We start from the raw sequence: 21,762 nt of genomic DNA, 5'->3' as shown, positions 1-21,762 counted from the left end.
CCATGAGCATGCGCCCAGATCGGCCAGCCATGAGCATGCGCCCAGATCGGCCAGCCATGAGCATGCGCCCAGATCGGCCAGCCATGAGCATGCGCCCAGATCGGCCAGCCATGAGCATGCGCCCAGATCGGCCAGCCATGAGCATGCGCCCAGATCGGCCAGCCATGAGCATGCGCCCAGATCGGCCAGCCATGAGCATGCGCCCAGAACGGCCAGCCATGAGCATGCGCCCAGAACGGCCAGCCATGAGCATGCGCCCAGAACGGCCAGCCATGAGCATGCGCCCAGAACGGCCAGCCATGAGCATGCGCCCAGAACGGCCAGCCATGAGCATGCGCCCAGAACGGCCAGCCATGAGCATGTACACACATCTCTATAGTTCTTATTGTAGGGACTTGTTGTGTTATGTCTCCTAGCATTTTCGGACGACCTTAGGGTTCAGGTATGAGGTTTTGTGGTCTTGTAAAAAGGAGGGCCCATCTTGCCCGTATTCGATGTCAGCTGGCACAGGGCGCAGGAGGCATCCGGCCAGGAATAACTTTGACTTGGGCTGACATCACAGACCAGCTGCACATCCTATAGCCTGTCTCTGGGAAATAAACAGGTCATGTCACATCCCCTGTGAGAGCAAAATGTCTCTCCTGTTAACCCTGGAGGTGACAGAGCAGCTCCCGTTAACCCTTTGTCTCACCCAACATGTCACAGTGTGCTGTCCACGTTGAAGTAAAGGGGTCCGCATCCGATCCGCAAAAAAAAAATGCATGCAAAGGGGCGCTTACATGTAGTACCATATTTAGACTTGGGGTACGCTCAAGTGCCCTGTATCTATCATTATATTAAAAAAGAAGAGCAACTAGAAACCTGCGTCATGGTCTCCTATATGGATGACAACCACCAATGGCTGGCATCGCAGTGCCTTTTAGCAGTTGTCCCCTGTGTGTCAGTATTTACTTTACTTCTAACATTTTATTCATGCCAAATAAAGCTCTGTTGCCATGAATGTTTGAGGTGGGAATACCCCTTTAACTATGTTTGTTAATGCTGGTCTTCAGTTCTGGCTCCATACAATACTCATTGTTTGATGGTTCAGGCTTGCATTACCGGACTGTAAACCCTGCCGGCACTTGCTGTATTCATACTGTGAGTCAAATCAACGCGGCGTAAATATAGTATATCCATTACAGTGTGCCACGCGCTCCGCTGCCACTTGAAGCCTTGATTAAGGCCTTATGCACATGGCTATTGCTGAACTGCGGTCTGCAAAACCTCGGACCTGCAAAATACAGGTACCGGCCACGTGCACCCTGCACTTTCCTCAGTCCCTATTTTAGTAATGTCTGTTCTTGTTCACAAAATGGACAAGAATAAGACGTGTTCTATAATTTGCAGACAGCGCACAAATGATATCACCAATTTTCGCTTCCCCATAGAAATGAACGCGTCCTCGTGCGATCCGCAAAGAAAGCAGATCCGACACTGACCCAAATACAGTCTTGGGAATGAGACCTAAAGGGTATTTTCTGCTTGCCGCTTGTATTGCAGCAACTATAGATTCATTCACCAGGTCGTGCAACTCGTCAAACATTAAAAGCTGAGCAAATATTTTCTTATGCATGTGCAACGTCCGACGGTGGCAAAGGGTCCCTTTAAGAAATATTTGTGACGCCAGTTGCAGTGAATCAACAACGGGACAGAGTCCCTTTAAGAAATGGTGTTGGTGGTGGTACCCAGGTGTAGGTGAATGGCTGAGTGGTATAGGGTGGCCTACAATGTCCCTTTGGGTAATGTTGTGTCACGGTGCTCCTACCTGGATATGCTGGACCCCAGGCGTTGTCTTCCGAAGCAGAAAAAGGGGAAAAGTTAACTTGGGGATGAAGAATAAATTGAGTCCAGACCTTGTGATGAAGTTCAATAACTGCTTTTTCATAAACATTTCTCCAAACGGTTTAAAGACTGTCTTGGTCCCAGCAGGCTTTAGCATTAAAACTGTGGCATGCAAACTCCTCTCTGCTCCATCTGTTGCTCTCTGGCTCTGCTGTGCTGACAGGCGGGCTATAGAACTCTGCTTCTTCTTTATGCTGTACTTCACTTTGTAGTCTGGTTTGTCTCTAGATTTGTTCAGGAAAAACTCCTCCTGACTTCAGAGGCTTTAAGCTGTGGCCTCCATATCCAGCAGAACTGAAGGTGCTCTAGCTGAGGCGCGTCAAACGGCAACGTGCCCAGCCCTTGCTCCCTTACCCTAGAAGAGGGGGTAAGCTAGACTGCCCCCTAGCAAGGATGTAAGCTAAACTGACCTCTAACTAGTCCCCTCTCCTCCTTAGAGGGAGAGTTAGAATGGAAAGAAGGGCTCCATTCTCTCTAACTGTAGCTCTGCCATGCTTCCTGCCACCTACTGGTGAACCAGGTAAATTACACTTGAACATAACAGTTGCAAAATAGGAAATGCAAAGTGTTTGGACCTTAAAAAAAATACACAGATGACATGAGGTTAACCAATAAAGACAGTAGCGGGGTGCAAAGGTGGTAATGTTACTCTAGGGGGGTTACACATGGAGCAGGGCTGCAGGGGGCATGGCTATAGCACCCAGCACTTGTGTGTTTAAAGGAATTGTCCATGTATCATGCACCCTAGAAGGAGAGCCCCCTGTTTGAGCCAAAGAGCTGCTAACAAACAAACAAACAGACTTGAGTCTTTGAATTAATAGCCACCATGTGTAGATCTACATTCCCTTGTTATTTTTAAGGTCTAAAATTGTGTTCGGCTTTATTTCTTAGTGTCACGGCTTTGTTTTTGCAATATAAAGTAAAAAATGTCTCTGCTTAGACATAACATTAAATATGCTAACTGCCTGTAGTCACCACTAGAGGGAGCTTACGACATACTGTGTTATTATTGAATTCAATGTATAAACAATATGCAATGTGCTCCCTCCAGTGGTGGCTGCTGGTTATAAGCCTGCTGTTCTTTAGGGCTCATGCGCTGGAACATGTGCCAGCCGTTCCGTGCATTGAGGACTGCAATTTGCGTTCATTAATGCATGGGCATCATCCGTGCGGCTGCCACAGACAGATGCAGTCCCATTCAACTTGAATGGGTCTGTGATCCGTCCGCAACGCCAAAAAAAGAGAACATGTTCTATTTTTTTGCGGTGCGGAGGCACGGACAGAAACCCCATGGAAGCGCTCCATAGTGTTTGTGGGGTTCTGTGCCTCCGTTCCACACCTTCCGGGTTGCAGACCCCTTCCAGTGAATGGGTCCGCATTCGTGATGCGGTACACAGATGGCTGGTGCCTATATATTGCAGAGCCACTATTTGCGGGTTGCAATATGGGCATGGCCGAGCAACGGCTATGTACATGAGGCCTTAAATCTATGTCTATGAATTCAATGTATACACAGTATGCAGTGTGCTCCCTCTAGTGGTGGCTGCAGGTAGTCAGCCTGTTATCTTTTACTTCTACGTCTACATAGGGGATTTGGAGTTGTGTGTCGGAAAAAACTAAGCTTGAGTGGTTATAACGATATATTAGGTTAAACATTGTTGCCAATTTATTTCTTATCTGGATAAAATAAGAAATGATATTGAAGGGCAGTCTTTCAGACCTCCCATGTGTCCCTCTTTGGAAGGACAGTCCCTACTTCTGTCCCTCTTTGCTCCTTAAATTTCTCTATTTTTGATCTGAAGTACAGATTTGCTTTATTACCTTTACCATATTGATCCAGACAGTGTTTTTGTATATTAGACCCTGCCTTGTATATTAATTCATTATTTGATGCAATTTGGATTTTAGAAACTTCTGTAATTTCTGAATATATTGAAGTGTAAAGATTTGCAGGAAACATAGATCTTTCACACAATGAACCATAGTGTCCCTCTAAAAAGCTGGGAGGTATGGACTTTCACGGTAAGACATCCAGTGACTTCAAAGATGACTCCAAAAAATTGTTGGTGTCAATTGTGTATCATCTCACTGGCCGCTGGCTCGGGGGTTTTTAGCAGCTCTGTTTTCTTGTAAATGGATATGCCTGAGCGTGTAAGTTAATCATTTCCGCGTTCCTTGTTTCGCTTGATTAAAAAGTTTTTATCTGTCTGCACCCGTTATGTGTACAATGTGATTTATCCCTTATGTACTATACAGCCCCTGAGTTATTATTGCTTCTGGGAATACAGTCCTGATCAAAAGTTTAAGACCACTTGAAAAATGGCAAAACATCCTATTTAGCATGGCTGGATCTTAACAAGGTTCCAAGTAGAGCTTCAACATGCAACAAGAAGAAATGGGAGTGAGACAAAACATTTTTGGAGCATTCAATTTAATGAAAACAATGAATAAACTGAAACAGGCTGTTTTTCAGCTGATCAAAAGTTTAGGACCACACCTCCAAAAAAAACTAAACCCCCCAAAACAGAAATCCAACTTCCAAACATGAACTTAGTAATGAGTAGCTCCGCCGTTATTGTTTATCACTTCCAAAATTCGTTTCGGCATGCTTGATGCAAGCGTTTCCATGAGGTGAGTGGGAACATTTCTGCAAGTGGTGAAGACGGCCGCACGAAGGCCATCTACTGTCTGGAACTGTTGTCCATTTTTGTAAACTTCCCTTGCCATCCATCCCCAAAGGTTCTCAATTGGATTTAGATCTGGGGAACATGCAGGATGGGCTAAAAGAATGATGTTATTCTCCTGGAAGAAGTCCCTTGTCCTGCGGCCATTGTGTACTGTAGCGTTGTCCTGTTGAAAAACCCAGTCGTTACCACACAGACGAGGGCCCTCAGTCATGAGAAATGCTCTCTGCAACATCTGGACATAGCCAGCGGCCGTTTGACGCCCCTACACTTCCTGGAGCTCCATTGTTCCACTGAAGGAAAAAGCACCCCAGACCATTATGGGCCCCCCTCCACTGTGGCACGTAGAAAACATCTCAGGTGGGATCTGCTTGTCATGCCAGTAACGTTGGAAACCATCAGGACCATCAAGGTTAAATTTTTTCTCATCAGAGAATAAAACTTTCTTCCACCTTTGAATGTCCCATGTTTGGTGCTCTCTTGCAAAGTCCAAACGAGCAGTTCTGTGGTGTTCAAGGAGACGAGGTCTTTGAAGAAGTTTTTTGTTTTTGAAGCCCTTCAGTCTCAGATGCCGTCTGATGGTTATGGGGCTGCAGTCAGCACCAGTAAGGGCCTTAATTTGGGTCGAGGATCGTCCAGTGTCTTGACGGACAGCCAATTCGATCCTCCGGCTCAGTGCTGATGAAAATTTTTTGGGTCTTCCACTTGACTTTTTTGTTCCATAACCCTCATGGTTGATTTAAGAAATTCCAAATGACTGTCTTACTGCGTCCCACCTCAGCAGCGATGGCGCGCTGTGAGAAACCCTGCTTATGCCGTTCAACAACCTGACCACGTTCCAAAAAGGGAGATTTTTTTTTTTTCCTTTGCCATCACAACGTGTGACTACCTGACAGAAAATGTTTCAGTTTAATCGTTATTTTTAATTAATTGAATGCTCAAAAAATGTTTTGTCTCGCTCTCATTTCTTCTTGTTGCATGTTGAAGCTCTACTTGGAACCTTGTTAAGATCCAACAATGTAAAATATATGATTTTTCAAGTGGTCTTAAACTTTTGATCAGGACTGTATTTAAATGGGGTTATCCCACGACGAATGTAAAAAATTAAAATCATACGTCTAGTACATGACAGTCGTTTTGTAACAAAGCTAGAACCAGCCCTGTACCTCACATGGACTCGAAGATTTCCATATTTATTGCTCAAATTGTTCTGCTAGGTTTATTTTAAGCTTTGGGGTGTGTGTCCTTTCTTCGGGGGGGGGGGGGGGGGGTGTCCTTTCTTCGGGGGGGTGTCCTTTCTTCGGGAGGGGGTGTCCTTTCTTCGGGGGGGGGGTCCTTTCTACTGCAGCTAGTGGCAGTTGAAGGATGCAACTGAGCTTGCGTCTCCATCTCACTGAGGACAGAGAAATTAGAAAAGAGCAAACAGCAGGTGGCGCTATACACAGAGATTTCATTGAATAGCTCAGCGGCTATACAACATTTTTAATTAAATGTAATTAAAAAAGTATTCAGATCCAGGCGCTTGTTTGAAAACTGTCGAATATTTTTTGTGGGACAAATTTTTTTAAGCTCTTACCCATCTTTCCAAGGACCCCAAGCATCAATTCAGTCTAGTTGTGCAAATGACTCCTGACAGTTACAGTATTAGGGACCTGTAATGGGGGCTTATTTTTCACTAGACTATCCCAATATTTTGGGATCTGTGTTACCCCTAGCAACCAATGAGACCTCAAATTTTATTTATTTTTTCTCACTAGGGTGATTTTTAGGTGTTTATTTTTTTACAAAGCATGATCTGTCAGCAGGGTCAGCCCTATTAAATTCGGCATCCTGCTGATTAATATGATACCCGTTTTGTGACGATCAGTTGCATCTTTCCCCCAAAAAACATTAAGGGGTGTGGCCAGCACTGGACAGCTGAGGTGCACTCAGGAGCTAGGCCCCGCCCCTCAGTGCACTCAAACCCTCATTTGCAAAAAGAACAAGTGTCTTTTTTTTTTTCTTCTCCTTTTCTTGGGAACTCCACAACCGACTTTCACAAGAGGACTCCCCTGCATAACGGAAACAGGACGGATCCGTTATGCAGCCCATAGACTTCTATTATGACGGAATGAATAACTGAATTACTCTAAAGGCATTCCGATATGCATTCCGTCATAGAATTGCGTTATGGTCTGTGGTAACGGAATCCATAACACAATTCACCTTTTACCAGTACACGAAGCGTGAACGAATTTCAAAATATGAAATTCGCTCATCTCTAATGTCATAGACACATGTCCTACTGGTGTAGCCTGTGATCTCAAACCCCCATTGATTCACTGAATTAATGGTCTAAGTGTAGCACTCTAACCCCATTGATATTGTCCAGAGATTTCTGTTGCTGAAATTCAGACACAGCACAAATCTCTATGCTGTGCCAAAGGGGTTAAACCCCTAAATTTTAAAGATTAATTGCAATTTATGGTCACAAATTTCCCCATGTGTACTCGATGCCTGTGAGAAGAACATATCAGAAGATTGTCTTGAGTTTAAGTTTTTAGCTGACCCTTGCCGTAGTTTGTAGGTCACTAAACTTTGTCCTATTTGTCTTTACAGACGAGAGATGACTTCTTGGGTCAAGTTGACGTGCCTCTAAACCACCTACCGGTAAGATGACCGGGGTTCTTATTCGCCCTTTGTCAAGCAACTTCTTCAGGACCCTCAGGGATGACCTTTACCCATTTTTTGAAGATCTAATATTTGCTTTCCTCCTGCTCTAGTTTGGGTTATGATGTTGGGTAAGGGAGGTTAAATATTTGCAGTCAGGGTTATACAATGGTTTTGCTTCATTGATGCCCTCCTACCTTCAGACTGCCGGCATGTTGATCCCTTAGTGACCACCCATACTCCTTTTTACGACAGCCTAGTCTCAGTGCTGCGCACGGGGACTAGGCTCTTACAGGAGAGCTAGGCTCCTGCTCTAAAGGCCCAGATTGGCAGAAGGACTGAGTTAGGCTGTTTAACCCTTTAAATGGTTTAGAGGGAAGCGGCTTCCTCTGTCTCCCATTAGTACCCCGCAAATGAGATTGTGGGGTGCTGATGTCTTGGTATGGGAGCCTGGGGCCTAATAGCATTCCCAGGCTTGTCTGCAGTGTATGGCCATCAGGATCCACCACTTTGGCGCATCCTGATGTTGACGATCAGGTATAGCACTGGCGATTAGGGATGAGCGAATCGACTTCGGAGGAAACATCTGTCATAGGATCTCAATAGCAGGGGAAAACATCCCTATTTATTGTCAATGGGGACAAAACTGAACTGAAGGGAACAGAGTGCACCAGAATGCCTTCCGTTCTGTTTCATTGCGTTCCCATGACGCACGCAAAAACGCAGAAAGCAGCGTTTTTGAGTGCATCCTGGGATGCGGAGCAAGATGGACGTCATGACTCACAATGTAAGTCAATGAAGACGGATCCGTTTTCTCTGACACAAAAGAAAACGTATCCGCCCCCCCATTGACTTACAGTGGTTTGAGAGACGGATCCGTACTTGCTATGTTAAAGAAAATACAACCGGATCCATTCATAACGAATGCAGACGTTTTTGCTGATCCATGACAGATCCAGCAAAAACGTTGGTGTGAAAGTAGAATTACCTGTAAATGAATGAAAGTTTTTTTTTTTTTTTTATTGGATTCTGATGACCAATGTGAGCAGAAATTCCTGAGGGCTCACATACTTTTATAGGACCCAAGCTTTTTTTACATCAAGCATTCCTTCTCCAAGAATAATGTTTAGATATTGAGCAAAGCAAAATGTGCAGAGCGAAAGATGACGTTAAAAATTAACCTTCTTGTTAACAGACCGAAGATCCAATAATGGAGAGGCCGTATACATTCAAAGACTTTTTACTGAGACCAAGAAGGTGAGTGTTCCCTGAAGGGTCCTAGTTTATATGCTCAGTCCACACATGAAACTTCTCACTTGACGAGTCTTTATGTTGAATTTTACAGCCACAAGTCTCGGGTGAAAGGTTTCCTGAGATTAAAGATGGCGTATTTGCCAAAGAACGGGGCACAGGAGGAAGAAACCAGTGAGCAGAGGGAAGAAGCGGAGGTAAAATGAGACTCGCCCTATACATTATATTATATCTTTCTTCATGTCTGTCAGGTTGTCTGCTAAGAAAGTCCATTCTGGGTAGTCACATCTCTTAACATTTCTGTTTTAGTAACTACTTGTAATAACAATTCTCTAGCATCTATTCCTATGTCTCTATATTGTGCCATTCCTTTATTATTACTGCTAGAACTATGAATGACTCATGTGACTGGGTGCGACTAGTTAGTGTTGTGCCCCTGAACAGTCTGACATCTGTCATGAGGATAGATGCTCCAGAATTGCTATTACATGTGGCATACAAGTAGGGGAGAGCGAATCGCGCTTCGGATCCAAGATTCGAAGTCGACTCGTTCCCCGTTTTAATGATGTACCGAGAGCTGTCTCTGTACAGCAGTTTAATGTACGTGCTTCTTGGAGGCAAAATTCCTTAAAGGAGTTCTCCGGGAATTAAGAAAATGAAAATACTTAAATATTAATGTATTATAAATATATTCCCAAATACCTTTCATTAGTTATAATGGCTCGCTTTGTCTAGGAAATAAAATGGTCGCCGTCCTATTAGTACACACAAAACCTGTCCTAATCACACTGGAGGACAAGTGACTTCACAACACTGAGCTAAAGAGCCGCCTCATCCTCATCTCTGCTCTGCTTGTCAGGGATTATGATCCTGAGTACAGCTGTTAAGATCTTCAGCTGAATCTCTGTGGGAATGGAGTTCATGAGGAGACCTGAAGTACAGAGAAGACGGACAGGACAGACTGTGGTGATGTGAGGCTGTCATAATGCTGCTCATTAGCCAGATCTCCACCCTTCTCTCTACACTTCATGTCTCCTCATGAGCTCCATTCCTACAGAGATTCAGCTGAAGATCATATTAAACTGTATACAGGATCATAATCCCTAACGAGCAGAGCACAGAGGAGGATGACGCAGCTCTTTAGCTCAGTGTTGTGAAGTAATTTGTCCTGCTGTGTGATTAGGACAGGTTTTGTGTGTACTAATAGCATGGTGGCCATTTTATTTCCATTGATGATTGATCCCCAGACAAAACGAGCCACTATAATGAAAGGTATTTGAAAATATATTTATTCTAAAGTAATATTAAAGTATTTTCATTTTCTTAATTCCAGGAGAACCCCTTTAAGTCACTTTGGTGAAGAACTTCGGGCTTCCATTCTACAACTTTTTAAAAACATTTAAAACAGGAATCCGAAGATGGCTTCGGTACCGAGGTACCAGCCAGTACTGAAGCCGACTCCATATTCGTGTTTTAAAATGTTTTTAAATTTGTAGAATCAAAGCGCGACTTAGGACTTAACAAATTTTGTCTCTACGAAGCCTATACATTTTAATGCTGTACGGAGAGAGGTCTCCGTACGGCATTAAAACGAAGTTGGGGAATGAATCAACTTCGAATCTTGGATCCGAAGCTCAATTCGCTCACCCCTAAACAAGAGAGTCAGACATTTTGAAATCCAACAGCTTAATGCTTCTCTCGCCTGTTGGGGAGAGTTGGGTGGCCACCATACACATTAGATGGTCAGCTGGTCGTGCCAGCAGGTTTGGCTGATATTAATGGCTATGCTTAGCATTTTACTACCTTTTGAACACATTTTGCCATTCTCCATTGTGAGAATCCAATCACTTTGACGTTGGCTAATTGCTTCGACAAAGCGGCTACAACTCTGATGCCTTGGACTGGTCATCCTATAGATTGTCTTTGGCTATCCTGAGACACACCAAAGGAAGGGGAACAGAGTCACAGAATATAGACTCCCCAATGTCTCTCTAAGTTTCTGTGCACATCAGAATTGTGGCTTTCATTTATGACAGAAGCCACAGCACTGTGCCAGATCAGTTGGACAACAGCAGCCCCTGACAGACCACCTTGACTTGAGTTTCCGTCAAGATGTTCTTCATCTCTTGGTGGGAAAAACAGTGCTGCATGCAGTGCTTTTTATGTTAAATGTGACAGCATTTGCAACGGATGTGCCTCCGATGCAGATGTGGTCACAGCTGTCAAGTTTGTGACTGAAGGGTCAGTGACCATAGACATGGTATTTGTTGACCATCTCATGAGGTCAGTTAGACAGATTGAGTTTCAGCTGATTCAGTTCTATATTTCTAGGATCATATTGAAACAAAGTTTAAGTAGCTGCTATTAGATTTCATGTTATGTTGGCTTGCACAAATTTAATACAGTGTGGCCCTTTTCTTTTCTTCCAAAGCAATGCCACATCTGTTGTGTGTGGAATTGCAGCTTAGCCCCATTCACTTCACTTTGTTCCTCTCCTTGTTTTTACTCCAAATTATTCAGGATTAGTGTTGAGCGAGTCCTCGTGCTTCGTGGTAGTTAATACATTTTCTGTGAATGGTGGTAAAAAAAAAAAAAAATCATACTTACCTCATCCAATTGATCTCAACGAGCTGGCTGCTGCCATCTTGATTGAAGATCTAGCATGAAATCCCGTGCGTGGTGACATACGGCCGACGTGATGACGTCATCACGGGCTGAGCGAGATTTTGTGCTAGATCTTCAATCAAGATGGTGTGAGACTCGCTGCGATCAGATAGATTAGGTAAGTATGATTTAATTTAATTTTTTTACATTGTGCTGCTCCCCTTCATTGCACCCCTCAGATGCCACATTTATAGCTGATCGAGACATCTAAGGGGTACAGTGATGGTGAGCAGCGCAATCGCCGCTTCTTGTCATTGCACCCACTACTTAAAAAAGAAATGTGCTTTGTGGCGGAGTAATTTATCACAAAACAATTTATTTTTTTTTATTCAGCAAAGCAGTCAAATTTAAATTTTACAATACAACATCTGCTGCATGATTTCACAGCTAGCAAATTTCACTTAATTTTCTATTAGGGCATTGACATCAGGGATGTGGAGTCGGTAAGCCAAACTTCTTACTCAGATTCCTTCATAAATAAGCAATAATTTAGTAATACATTTCCTGTAGTAACTGCTAACATCAGTCTTTTTCTTACCATCATCTAAGTACGGTAATCGGGATACTATAATAGAACTTAAATCATATTTATTGGAGTACAATTTCTGAAATTCCTCCAATTTTTTTATTCTAATAAGTAAATATATAATGCACTATGCATTTAGTAACTGGAAAAAAACTCTTATACACTTAATAATGGTAAAAAGAATCTATGTATGTCCTAGGAATGCAGGTTTAAATTGGAATAAAAGAAACATGTAAAAAGTGTATCGCTGCCATGAAAGGGTTTTCTGGGAATTAAAAACTTTTCACAGGAGCCCACAGCCTGCCTCTGCTATGGAAAGATTCATACATGCTATCCACAGCTCAGGTCCATGTGTTTGTCTTACGATCTTTAGTTTGTTTTCTTCCTCTCTGCCATGGGAATGATCATCACCTCTGCTGCAGCCAATGACTGGATTCAGCGCTGAGGTGTCCACAGAAGGCACACCACCACTGAAGCCAGTTATTGGCTGCAGCAGAGCTGATGATCATGCCTGTGATAACCGTGGGACTGGAAGATTGACACACTGAAGGCAGCATGCAGGACCAGAGCGACGGGGGGTAGGTAAGTATAATTCTTTCCATAGCGTTCGGAGGCTGTGGCCCCCTGTAAAAAGTTACTTACCCCTGGACAACCCCTTAAAGCTGTCTTTCTGTCTTGTCTAGCAGTTCTGAGGTAACTGCAGGCATGCCCACTAGTGAGCATCCTCCTCTGGTTTTTAGAGGAGGAACTTGCTATTGAAGATGTGCAGCACAGTTTCAGCTATTGTAACTAAGAGCCATAGAACAGCATGGAGATACCTAGTATAAGGGACAGGAGAAACACAGGAGAGGTGAGAACTGATTTTCTATCACCCATAGAACATCCTGCTTATCACTCTTTATAGTATAAAGACACAGGAGAGGTGAGAAATGATTATCTTTCATCTCTAGAACACCCTGTTTATCATTGTTTATAGTATAAGGGACAGAAGAGAACACAGCAGAGGGGAGAACTGATTTTCTATCACCTCTAGAACTTCCTGCTCATCACTTTTTATAGTATAAGGGACAGGAGAGGTGAAAACTGATTCTCTATCACCACTAGAGCACCTTGCTAAATACTATATATAATATAAGGAGAGGAGGACACAGGAGAGGTGAGAACTGATTATCGATCACCACTAGAACACCCTGCTTATCACTGTTTATAGTATGAGGACAGGAGAGAACACATGAGAGGGGAGAACTGATTATCTATCACCACTAGAACACCCTGCTTATCACGGTTTATAGTATAAGGATAGGGAAGAACACAGAAGAGGTGAGAATGGATTATCACCACTAGAACACCATGCTTTTAACGGTTTATAGTATAAGGAAGAACACAGAAGAGGTGAGAACTGATTATCTATCACCACTATAACACCCTGCGTATCACTGTGTATAGTATAAGGACAGGAGAAAACACAGAGATAAGAAAGGATTATCTATCACCACTAGGACATTCTGCTGATCATTGATTTTGATAAATAAGGGCATTAGAGTTATAGAGCATAAAAGATATGTATGATTAACATTTCAAAACTTTTCTAAATGTATATGAGAGTTAGTAGATTAATTACGCAATATTAATAACAGATAATATTATTTTTAAGCTGCAGCGGTAGTTGGTACAATAATTCCCAAACTAGCGTGGACTCCGACTCCACAGTCCTGGTTTTAATAAAGGGGCATCCTTCATTTGGCACTTCCATCAAAGTGAAGACTGACTACAAAGACCCCCTCTCTCTCTCTCTCTCTCTCTCTGTAGAACCCTGTATGTCTGTGTATTACAAAGACATTCAGCTGATTTAATTCGGTAATGGTAATGCTGCTTTTCTCCTGTGGAGGCACTGCAGGAAAGTTGAACGCCAGTCATGTTCTCTGGCAGATTGCAGCTCACATGGGGTTCAATCAGTGAAACAACCTGCGATCTGCTTCTTTTTCAGAGACCAGCCGAAAAAGAGACCCATCCAATCTTTATTACCAGGCTGTTATACCAAAGTGTTGATTAACCCTGCAGATGATATTTACCGACCTAGATTTCACGCACAGTAAATGTATAATTCATAATGAGCCTTTCAGTTTGCTGAATAGGTTGATCATTTGCTCAGAGTGAAATCACTTAATGAGACAATAGACAATTGTTCAGGGGTGGTTGCTTGGCCAGTGGGAGCTCCAGGTCCATTTAATCCTGATTTTTGTCTTGATAATTACACAGGAGACAAAAACATATTTTACAGGTTGGACTGGTAGCTGGGAGGTGGATAATAGATAAGTGATTTCCGATGAGTTGTTCTCTTCTAGAAATAATAAAAGGTTCAAGCTGTTTCTTAGGCCGGCCATACATTTTAAGCAGGTCTTTAGCCGACAACCCCCCTTCCCAATATAAATTTTCACTTGGGTTTTGGCTATAGAGAATGGGACATAAACTGGTTGCAGATACGTTTGGTGGAAGCGTATCTCCAATGAGATCAGAAGAATCTGACATGTTGAATTCCAGACATTCTTTCCCAAGAGGTGGGACATCACTATCATTGGTGGGTTCATAAAAAAAATTCATCAAATGTGCATGGCCATCATCTTTAGTTAAAACTGGTTGCAGGTAACAACCAAAATGGCTGCTATTATAGCACAGATAGATAGAGGTTGTCACCTAGCTCTCATGAAAACCAAATCTGTCTTGCGAAGCAGTGATATTGGAATCCATGAAGGTTGGCCTCTTGTGGGTGCTCAGTTTTTCATTAGCAGTGTCATCTCATGACCTACATAATGGAGTTCCCGATTGTAGACATGTAGTTGACATATCATGAGCAACATTCAAGGTAAAATCAACCAATGGCTTAAAATTCATCTGAGCAATTTGTGTTGATTCCCCACTTCTCAAAGTTTAACGTATATTTAAAGCTCCTCAATGCTAAACTATGTGGGATTTATTTTTTATTCCAAAAAGGACCAAGTAGCAGGTTATTGGCTGACAACTCAAGTTGAATAAATTGTATGTGGAATTTCCCCTTTAAAATATAATTTATCATATTCTTATTTTCCAGCATGCCTGGGATGTTGTAGACTCAAATGACTCTACCTCTCCACACCAACAAGAGCCGCCGGCTCCCCCTATGCCTCCAGGATGGGAGGAGAAAGTGGACAATCTTGGGCGTACATATTATGTTAACCATAATAACAGGACCACACAGTGGCACCGGCCAAGCCTAATGTACGTATCTTGAATGCTATTGTAGTACTCATCCAGAATTAAATGACGGTATATCAAGCCTGCCTAGATCTGTGTGTAAGGAGTTTAGTCAAACACATCTCAATATTGACCAAATGAATACAGTCTCTGGTAACTCACTTGTATCCTTTCTCTGTATGCTGTGTGAGGGTCCCCAAGGCTCCTTCCTTCAGTGATAGCACATACTGTTTCTTAAAATATGATGTATATTCCTGATCATTACCCAATGGTCTTCCAAATTTTCATTCTGAAGGTGCAGGATTTTTAGACCAGTTTTCCTCAAGCATTAAACTGAAACAAGTCTGTGTAGTATGGAGGGGGCAGTCCTGTATATAGAAAATAACACCTGTGACCTGTTCAATACTGAAACCATGAAGGTCCATTGTTGGCATCTGTGGTGACCTGAAGGGTTATATCATATCTGTTTTTCCACACAGTGGAACTCCCAAGCCCAGATAGAAGACCACGCCACCTTGCCCCATCCAGATGTTTTTAACTCCTTAGGCCTCATGCACACGACTGTTGTTTTATTCCGTGTCCGTTGCGCCGTTTTTCGTGATTTTCTGCAGACCCATTGATTTTCAATAGGTCCGTTGAAAACTCGGCTAATGCACCGTTTGCCATCCGCGTTCGTGGTTCCAGTCCGTCAAAAAAATATAACCTGTCCTATTATTTTCGCGGAAAACTGTTCGCGGACCCATTCAAGTCAATGGGACCGCTAAAAAACACGGATGCACACAAGATTATCGTCCGCGTCCGTTTTTTTCCTATCATTTGCATGGCAAACCTGTCTTAGACTTTTTTTTTTACATTCCTTTATGTCTGGTGGTCCTCCGAAAAATAAAGGAAGACACACGGAAACAAAAACAGGTCATGGAACAACGGAACCCCATTTTGCGGAACGGAACATAACAACGGTCGTGTGCATGAGGCCTTACTCTAAAGTAGTCTCTACTCACTTACCTGAATGCAGTCTGTAGTAACTCGCTTCCAGTATATCCTGTACTCGCGTATACTGCTTGAGGGTCCCCAAGCCTCCTTCATTCAGAGCCTATATTTAGAATATTTTTTATATTATTGCACATTACCCAGTGGTCCTCCTTGTTTTCATTCTGAAGGTGCAGGATTTTTAGACCAGTTTGCCCCATGCATTGAACTGAAATAAGTCTGTGTACCATGGAGGGGCAGTCTTGTGTATAGCAAACAGAATCTGTGACCTGTTCAGTAACCATGAAGGTCCATTGCTAGCATCCATGGTGACCAGAAGGATTGCCCCATCTGTTACTCTAAGCAGTTGAGCTCCCAAGCCCAGACAGAAGACCACACCACCTCGCCCCATCCAGATGTCTGACTATAATGCCTTACACCAAGTCATGAGTCTTTGTAATTATCCATAATGCTGCTCATTTCATGTATAAGTACATAATTGGTCAAATTGCTGTTTCAATTCTGTCACTGTCTCCAATATCTTTACTCCATACTTACACCATTCATCGAAGTTTGTGTAGCAGTTGCTGTTCCATGCTACCATGTTCTGCCTTTTACCATCTTCTCTTGCCCATCACCAGAGACGTCACATCCGAAACCGATAATAACATCAGACACATACAGCAAGAGGCCCACCGAGTGTTCCGGTCCAGGAGACACATTAGTGAAGACCTTGAGCCAGAACATGTAGAAGGAACAGATATACCAGAGGTGAGTAAAGCTTCGGCCTAGCAGCTTGGTCTGGGCCCTGTATCCAACGATGGCATGTTTTCTACATCCTCAATTTCAAAAACATGCTTAGGTTAATTCCTTCCTCGAAAAAGGACATAGCATTACATTGTTACTGTGGTGTTCTTACAGCGTAATGATAGGTCCACTAGATGGCACGTGCAAAGGGGCTGTGTCAATGCCATTAGCAGCAAATGCCAGCAGCCATGACCGTGACATCTAAGGAGTTTGACAGAAGAAGGGGGCTCCCTCTGTCAGCCCATCGGTGATCATCAGGTACTGATGGCTCGGACCGGCCCACAGGGGAATAGGTGACTCCAAAAACACTGGGTAGAATAATTAAAAACTACAGAGTTTATTATTATTATATTGCATCTGGTGGTGATGACGACTTCTAGATACAGAGGCCGGACAACTTGTATCTTTGTTTTCCCAGGGACTTACCCTCTAAAAGTGGTTGCAGGAACCCTAGGCACCCGGTCCGACACTGCCTGACAGAGATATCTAATGTGGTTTGCCGTCAGTTTTATCAGCCAATAATAATTTACAATAGGAAATATTTGTAAAATTCTGCAACTGAAAGGATCACAGCTTCTAATCCCCCAGTGGACATTTTACATTCAATAGCATTTTAATAAAGTAAGCCCCCCCCCACTATATATATATATATATGTGTGTGGCAAAAGTCTGGACACACCCCTTTAATTGCTGTAATTTGTAGAAAATTGACTTCTAGTGTGTGAAAGTATTAATTGGGAGAGATGAATTATTTGGTGGTGGAAAGTCAGGTTTTTCCAGTGGGAAGGGGGTCATGTGATATATCAGTCTTGACTAGAATTTACTCAGAAACGCACTGGAGGTGTCAGTTTTGACTTATCTTTACCTGCCCACAGTGCTTTATATGACATGTTCTATGTGTCCGTCATTCTGCCGGATTCACATGGTTAACCGTTTAATCCGTTCTCCGTGACCATGCTGAAGAACCGCAAGCCATATTTCTTCACAACACTGTAGGATTCGCCATTTCAGGTAAGCCATATTGCGCAATTCACAATATGGCGGCTTTCAAAATGGCAGCTGAAAACGTTACCTCCCTCCCAATTAATACTTTCACCCACTGGAAGTCCGTTTCTACAAATTCTCCAAATTCCCAGACTTTTTCTCACTACGTATATTTGCAAAAATGCAGGATGAAATCGCTCAGCACGACGCTCTATTTAGTCCAGCAGAATAACTGACCACGCGACGAAAACCTGACCGATCTCATTATAGTCAATGGAGTCCAGAGAGTGCCGTTAGATAACGGATCTAGTGAGTGTTGCTGCAATCGGAGCGACGCGTAGAAATAAAGATAACATGTTATGTGAACCAGTTACTGAAAAAAATAAAGTTTTTGGAACGATTGCTGGGGACGCGGAAAGTAGCGCAAATACCACAGGTATTGGGAGAGATTTATCAAAACTGGCAACCAATCAAATCCCACCTTTTCATTTTTCAGAGCTCCTTTGAAATAAATCTCCTCCATTGTTTCCAGATTTCTGAGCAGAAAATCCATAGCGTGATACGGGTGTAGCAAAGCGGAAAGGATCTCACCCGCACGCTGCTGAAAATTTCCATGTGTAAATTGACCTGCAGTGCTGATCTTAAAGGGGTTGTCCTGGATGTTGATATTGATGGCCTAGCCCTACTCTACTGTAGAATTGGCAGGGGTCCTCCACCAGCCAGCTGTTACCTTGAAGTCGGCGCATAATGGACGGAGCTGGTAGCTGCAGTGCTGATAGCATTCACTTGAATAGGAGCAGCGCTGCAGTTGCCAACTCTGTCCGTGACGCAATGGACGGATCTCTGTAGTTCTGGTGCCAACGACTACCGGTGCAGGAGCTACTGACAAACAGCCGATTGGCGGGGGTCTGACACCCCCCCCCACTCCCCATCTGATATTGATGCACTATCCTGAGGATAGGTCATCAATATCAAAATCCTGGACAAGCCCTTTAAACCCTGAACACGTCCATGCTTTTAGTGGATTTTACCCTCTGCAATGCACAGGGGAAATACTATGGCAAATCCGCAGCGAAATCCACATGTAATTGCGAGCAAATGTAGGGTCGCTTGTTTTTTTGGGTATATGTCAGAGGGTGTACTCTTCCTCCAGTTGTTCTCCAATTTGTCCTCTTCTAAAATGCATGTCACTGACACCTTGCCGGATCTGTCACTGGTCCTGTCATTCACCCTGGAGACTTTTTCTGTTTGGATCTGCACACCAGTGTATCGGGTACCAGACTGGCACGTAGGAAATCCATTTAAAGAGTCCCGCTCCTGGCCGATTCCTTGTTTACAGCCTGCAATATCACTTGGAGGTTATTACAGAGCAGGGCTGGCGTCGCTGGCACATGGCTCGCTAATCACCCCTGTCTCCTCAACATGAAAACATCTCGCTCTGCCCGTCTGATACATAGGGGCTTATTTCGTGCAACAGGCAGAAGTGATAACAACCACGACAGTTAACAGCTGATCTTGTGCTTTGTTGTGTCCCTGAAATCCAATAAACAGAACATCGTCGTCCACGGGATGCCAGCCGTACAGGGTTTAGGCTCACATAGCATCACGGACACCAGGTGACCCGAAATAAATAACTCTCAAACTGTTGAGTAACTTGGTGAATACTTTGCACTTCCTGTAACGTTTGATATTTTCTTCTCCATTCACATCTAAATTCCAGTGTCTTATGGCTTTGCAATACACCCGGCCGGCACCCCCATAGAACCGCCTATTCTTCTCCGCAATTGTGGACAAGAATAGGACATGTTCTATTTTTTTCCGGAGCCGCGTACCGGAAGATTTGGGGCGTGCTCCGGAAATGCGGATAGCACACTGTGTGCTGTCTGCATCTATTCATGCCCCATAGAGAATGAAAGGGTCCACACCCGTTCCACAATTTGCGGAACGTATGCGGACCCATTCTGTGGACGTGTGAATAGACCCTAAGTCATCAGTCTCTGATCAGTGGGGGTCTGACTTGTGACGCCCCTGTAAACCAGCTGCCTGAAGAGGCTGCAGTGCCTCTTCCTAATATACAGAGCACAGCGCCATACAGTGGCTGTGCTTGGTATTGCAGCTCAATCGAATTCACTTGAACAAAGGCCTTGTTGTGACTGATAGCCACGATTTACTGGCCAAGGAAGAGGCCACAGCACTCCGACCCTTTTCCAACAACTGATTGTCAGGGGTACCAGAAGTTGACCCCACAATGATCAGATATTGATGATCTATCCTCAGGATAGGTCATTAATATATAATTCCTGGAAAACCCCTCTAAAAATAAAGCTCTGGCTCTCTCATTTGCCTCCTTTCAGTTAGTGTCACTCTTAATGGACACATGTCCCACCAGTGGGTGGTGGTAAGACATTTTTAGTAGGGCCACCTACAGGATAGAGCAAGGATATCATCTTCATAAGGAAATATCTCAAACTCCGCAGTCATGATTTGGAGGGGGGCAGGTGGGTAAGGTCACAGACTGTGTGACAATGACAAGGAGACATGATCCAGACCTCTGGCGTGAATTCCAGTGTCAGCTCCCTGTGACCTTGGACAAATTAGTCAAGTATCTTTGTCCCGGCACCAAAAATAGATTGGATTGGGACACTGTCCTCAGTAATCCTCTGCAAACTCCACAGGATATAGTTAATATTGCATCTAACATTGTCACAGTGCAGAAAATTATTTAATCCGGCATTGGCAGGATAATCTATCGTTCATTCGTCCCTGCACAGTGTAATGATGGCTAGGAGCGCCGATCGACAAGATGATCGGTGCCGGTTTATGGGCGGATTATATATCGTTGGTAGTGGAGATCACCTCTCATCAGTTTGATGCCAAATTTAATTAGCAGAGGATCTTGTGCCTAATAGTTTGGAAATGGTAGACCTAAGAGGCACGAAAGCATGCAGGTTCCAGTAGAAATATTCCCCTTGGTTCTCTACATGTCGCTAACGGTTGCACAATATGAAAATGGACATTTAGAGATGTCAGCTAACCGGTTTAATAGCGCCCCCCACGGAAATAACTTATAACATAAACCAACTTTGCAGTGTAGCAGAGCCAAAAAGGCTTACTTTACATGTCTCCTTAATTGCCAGGAACAGCAAGTGTCCTGTTTGTCTGAAGTCAGGGTAGGGGGTGAGTCAGTGTCAGACTAAGGTTCCTTAGGATCACTAAGGAGATGATTCTGAAGGTCACCCTCCATCTGTAAAGAGTATGAACATGTCCTCTATTCCTTTAATTATTAATAAGCTCACATAGGGTCAACGCATAACAAGTAGACCCTTGTGGCAAGTTGAGTTGTCTTTCTACTGGACCTACAGGGGTCCATTAGAGCCTGAGCCTACCGGAGGATTCCCTGGTGCTCTGGTTGGCCAGTCCAACCTTTTTTATGATCTGGCACAGTTCTAGGACCAATGTGTCCATCTAGTCCAGTGCAGTAAATAAAACAGATGAGGCTTCCCCTAGATGAGGTAAAGGCCAGGCCTCTCACACTGCAATAGGAGACCACAGGCCACTGGTGTATCAGAAGCTGTTACCACAGATCTGGTGACTCTCTGTCCTCAATGTGCGCCTGATACCACTGGACACCACATGTTGCATCTATCCTCAGCGTAGTGGCGGGACCTCTCATATTTTATCACCAGATACTTCTCTTTAGGCCTTTCCCACCTGTCTGGGCACTGAAGGAGGCTAGGAGCACATGAGAGCAGCACAAGCATGCCAAATACCTCTCATCGACCTTGGTCTTCTGCTTTTTGCCCATAGTGACTATATCATTGAGGCTGTATCCTGGTTCTCAAGACCTCATTGCATATTGTGGCCACTACCGGCTAGAACCCTTTCCCCTGATCCCCTTCAGATCCACGTACTGCCAATAGCGAAAGACATCGGATCACACATAAGGTCGTAAATTCGAATGTAAAGGGAATATTGTACTTTATAAAGCTCCAGAAGAAAAAAAAAATCTAGATCGTCAGGCACTTAAAGGGCATCTGTCAGCAGATTTGTACCTATGACACTGGCTGACCTGTTACATGTACGCTTGGAAGCTGAAGACATCTGTGTTGTTCC

General features: G+C 43.7%; 1 protein-coding gene across 12 annotated transcripts in view; it reads left to right on the top strand.

Annotated features, from left to right (window-relative positions):
- NEDD4L (NEDD4 like E3 ubiquitin protein ligase) overlaps nt 1–21,762 on the top strand; it is a 358,039-nt gene that overhangs the window by 278,193 nt on the left and 58,084 nt on the right. For all 12 annotated transcript variants that reach the window (XM_044276355.1, XM_044276357.1, XM_044276356.1 and 9 more), the window contains 5 exons: nt 7,167–7,217; nt 8,413–8,474; nt 8,563–8,665; nt 14,747–14,913; nt 16,500–16,629. In XM_044276355.1, coding sequence (XP_044132290.1) covers nt 7,167–7,217; nt 8,413–8,474; nt 8,563–8,665; nt 14,747–14,913; nt 16,500–16,629 — 513 coding nt within the window. The remainder of the gene's footprint in view (nt 1–7,166; nt 7,218–8,412; nt 8,475–8,562; nt 8,666–14,746; nt 14,914–16,499; nt 16,630–21,762) is intronic.

Source organism: Bufo gargarizans, chromosome 1 (genome assembly GCF_014858855.1).
Source record: "Bufo gargarizans isolate SCDJY-AF-19 chromosome 1, ASM1485885v1, whole genome shotgun sequence".
In the NCBI taxonomy this organism is placed as follows: Eukaryota; Metazoa; Chordata; class Amphibia; order Anura; family Bufonidae; genus Bufo; species Bufo gargarizans.
The sequence above is the reverse complement of the archived record's forward strand: the minus strand, read 5'-3'. Positions and strand labels throughout refer to the sequence as shown.